At 41.1% G+C, this 4266-nt stretch overlaps 1 protein-coding gene across 1 annotated transcript in view; it reads left to right on the forward strand.

Annotated features, from left to right (window-relative positions):
- Positions 1–461: 461 nt before the first annotated feature.
- LOC102814008 overlaps positions 462–4266 on the forward strand; it is a gene marked incomplete at its 3' end in the record, with an annotated part of 43313 nt that continues 39508 nt past the window's right edge. The window contains exon 1 of the mRNA XM_006874851.1: positions 462–534. Coding sequence (XP_006874913.1) covers positions 462–534 — 73 coding nt within the window. The remainder of the gene's footprint in view (positions 535–4266) is intronic.

Raw genomic sequence — 4266 nt, forward strand, 5'->3', positions numbered from 1 at the left:
CTGAAGTGGAGTTTCCTCCTGACTCTAACTGGACAATGCATCTGAACCCACATATTGGGCTGGTACAGGAGACTGAATACAGACTTCACCGTCACAATGTTGTGTGGCAGAAACCTTCACCCAGCTCAGCTCTCCAGGCTTCTGGATGTGAAATGACTACCAGAGTCCCTGAGGAGGCATGTAGGGCACAGGGGACAGAGGCTGGGCACTGAAGGAGTTGGCCATAACGATGCCAAGTATCTTTTTTCATTAGAACCCTTACTTCAGTAACCTCTTAGATATGTCTGGTTCCTGTTACACAATCTAGAAGAAGGAACTGTCAGAATCCCACAGCCCTTTCCTCACATCAATGTTACTTCCGTTGACATCACAGATTAAAACACCGCCTCTGTCTCCACAGAGCCAAGTCCTGGCCCTCCCAGTGCAACACTGGCACCCAGCAAGCTCCAGGGACAACCACGATGTCCGTCCCTGCACCCCAGCACCACCTGCCTCTGTCTTCCTTGCTACTGCCTCTGCTGCTGGGACTTACAGGTGAGTGTGGCCTCTCTCAGGTGCCATGTGCAGGGATGCTCACCTAAGACTGGGCTTGACAGTGGTACCCTTCTCATATTGGCATTGGGGCAGGTGGCTGTCTATTCTATACCACCTTGCCTTTTGGTTCCTTCCATCTACTTAAATGACTTCATCATCCTCGGATCTCTTTCTCCTCTGCCTATTCATCTTTAAGACATTATTCAAATGGTTGCTCTTATATTAAGGAATGCTCAACAACATTCCCCTCGAAGTTGTATTTATTGTCCTGGGAGATGTGTGTCAGGGAGGGGAATGGATCTTACTGCTTGGAGGGATCCATTCCTCCCCATTCAGGTTCATAGAGGATTTACCTGACAGGAGTTCCATTCTTTTCTCTAATCTTCTTCATCTTCCACTGAGTCACTGCGTAGTGCTCGACTGCGTCAGAAGCAGCTACCAGGGTACCTCAGAAGAAAGGCCTGGGGACCGATATCTGAAACATCAACATCATTGAAAATCATATGAAGTGCAGTTCTACTCTGATATACATGGGGTCACTGTGAGTCAGAATTGAGATGACTACAACAATTTGTTGTTAAGCTTTTTCCCACAGTTCTGTACCTTGTGAAGTTTCCATGACCTCTAGGATCTAATCTGCAGTATCTGACACCATTATGAGGGTACAGTATCGAAATCCTGGATTCTGGTACTGCTGAAGATCTTATATCCTGGGAGGTAGAAATGAAAAGAAACAGCTTCAAAGACCTATTAATAATTTCAATATAGAGTATACAAAATTCGATGATAGGAAAACAGCAAATTATCAAAAAATGAAATGGAATGCATAAAGATCAATATTCTAGATTGAAATGGACTAGTGAATGCCATTTGAATAGGACAGTCATATGGTCTACTATGTGGGGAATGGCAAATTAAAGACGCTTATCGTCAAAAACAACATTTCAAGATCTATCCTGAAGTACAACACTGTCAGTAACAGGATAATGTCTAGATAGCCATAAGGAAGACCAGTTGATACTGTTATTCAATTTTACACTCAAATACTGTTGCCAAAGATGAAGAAATTGAAAATTTTTATCAACTTCTGTAGTCTTAAATTGCTGAAATATGAAATCCAGGTGCATTGATAATTGCTGGTGATTTGAACGCAAGTGATAGAAACAAAGAAAATCAGTAGTTGCAAAGTATGGCTTGTTGTTGTTGTTGTTTTTAAGTGCCGTTGAGTCAATTCCGACCTATAGCGACCCTGTATAAGCTTTCTGAGGAGCAGCTGGTGAGCTTGAAATGAAACCTTGCAGTTCAAATGGTTTTGCAGTCTGGATCATTAACCCATAGCACCACACTAGGACTCCAAAATATGGATTATGGGATACAAACAATTCCAGAGATTGCATGATACTATTTGGTGAGACCAACTACTTATTTATTGAAAATACCTTTTTCAACAGCATGAACAGTGACTATGCATATGGACCTCTATGGATGGAATACACAGGAATCAAATTGACTACATCTGTAGAATGAGACGACAGAGAAGCTCAGTATCATCAGTTTAAACAAGGCCAGGGGCTGTCTGGAACACACCATCAATTGCTTTAATGCAAGTTCAAACTGAAGATGAAGACAATTAAAATAACTCCATGAGAGTCAAAATAGGACTTTGAATGTTTTTCTTGTTAAATGCCATTGAGTCAATTCCAACTCGCAACGACCCTGTATAGGGTTTCCAAGGAGTGGCTAGTGAGATTGAACCAACGACCTTGTGGTTCTAACTGACCTTGCAGTCCAGTGCTTTACTCCTATAGCACCACATCAGGACCTTGAATATAGCCCACCTGAATTTTTTTTTTTTTTTAATTTTTATTGTGAGTTGAGTGAACGTTTACAGGTCATATCATCAGTTTTACATTCAACAAATTATACAACTTGTTTCATTACAATGATTATAATCCCCTCCATGTACCATCAGTTAACAGTGTTTCTCTCTATTAATTTTAGCTCTTTTTATTTTTTAAACACTCAGGCATATATAATAATCTACAACACCAAAGGGTATATTATGCAAGTCTACCTCCTGGCCACCAGCTCTCAGTTCCTCTCTCCCCATGAATCAAGAGTCCCCAACTGCTCCCTTTCTCCATATCCCCATCTCTGCCTCCATCTCTGGTATCGCTGCTTCTCACATTCTGCTTGTGCTCTTCCCCCTTGATGGTCCTAGGGTCCTCTATTTTGTTAAATACTCCCCCTTTTTAGTTACAAAACTTCTACCTTTAGAATTCTGGCAGCTGCAATTAGTAATGATAACAATTGCTCACTATTGAATCATAGGAATCTTATCCCCATCTCTTTTTACCAGAACCAGCTAGACAAGATGAAAACTATTCAGTGGGGACTCTATCTGCCCCCACACACTCTTAAACTAGAATCCCTCTTGAAACCTTGTAAGCTAGTCATTTCAAGCCTTTATTACCCCTTCATTTTAGGTAGCCTATGTCTACGTTTCCTGTCCCTATCTGCCCTGTATACAGAGGGGATGACTCCTCCCCTCTCTATTGGTATTTTGAGCTACTACCTCCATGAGTCTTCCTCCAATACTGATGCCACGTTTTTCTTTATATAACCCAGCTTCTCGGATTATTTGCTCAGCATACAGGTTGAATAATTACAGTGAAATAATACAACCTAGTCACACACCTTTCTTAATTTTAAACCATTCAGTTGTTCTGTTTGAACAACTGCCTCTTGGTCCAGGTACAGATTCCACATGAGCACAATTAAGTGTTTCGGAATACTCACACTTCGCAATGTTGTCCATAGCTTGTCATGAGCCACACACTCAAAAGTCTTTGTGTAGTCAATAAAGCACAGGTAAACATATTTCTGATATTCTCTGCTTTCAGCCAAGATCCATCAGACATCATCAATGATATCCCTTGTTCCACAGCCTCTTCTGAATCCGGCTTGAGCCTCTGGAAGTTCTCTGTCAATGTATGCTTGCAGCCGTTTCTGTATTACCTTTTGTAAAACTTTACTGGCATGGGCTATCAAAGAGATTGATGATTTCCGCATTCCATTGGGTCACCTCTCTTTGGAATGGCACAAATATGGATCTCATCCAATCAGTCGGCCAGATAGTTGTCTTGCAAATTTCATGGCAGAGATGAGTGAGTGCCTCCTGTGCCGTCTCACTTTATTGAATGACTTCAATTTTTATTCCATCAATTCCTGGTGCCTTGTTCTTTGCCAATTCCTTCGATGCCCCTTGGACTTCCTCCTTCAGTATCATTTGCTCTTGATCATAAGATACCTCTTGAAATGGTTGAACATGAACTATTTCCTTTTGGTACAGTGACGCTGTGTATTCCTTCCATCTTGTCTTGTGTTGTGTTTTTTTTTTTTCTTCCATCTTCTCATGATGCTTTCTACATCATTCAATAATGTGCCCAGAGAAGCTTTAATGACTTTTTGCTTTCTACCTTGATGTCATCCCACACTCTTCTGGTCTTCTGTCTTTAATGCTTAATGTATCAAATGTGTTCTTCAGATGATCTCTAAATTCAAGTAGGACATATTCAAGGTCATATTTGGCTCTCATGGACTTGTTTTCATTTTTTTCAGCTTCAATTTGAATTTACATATGAGTAATCGATGGTCTGTTCCACAGTCTGCCGCTGGCCTTGTTTTCACTGATGATATGGAGCTTTTCCATCGTCTCTTTCCGTAGGTGTA

The sequence above is a fragment of the Chrysochloris asiatica genome, unplaced genomic scaffold, assembly GCF_000296735.1.
Source record: "Chrysochloris asiatica unplaced genomic scaffold, ChrAsi1.0 scaffold00304, whole genome shotgun sequence".
NCBI classification, from domain to species: Eukaryota; Metazoa; Chordata; class Mammalia; order Afrosoricida; family Chrysochloridae; genus Chrysochloris; species Chrysochloris asiatica.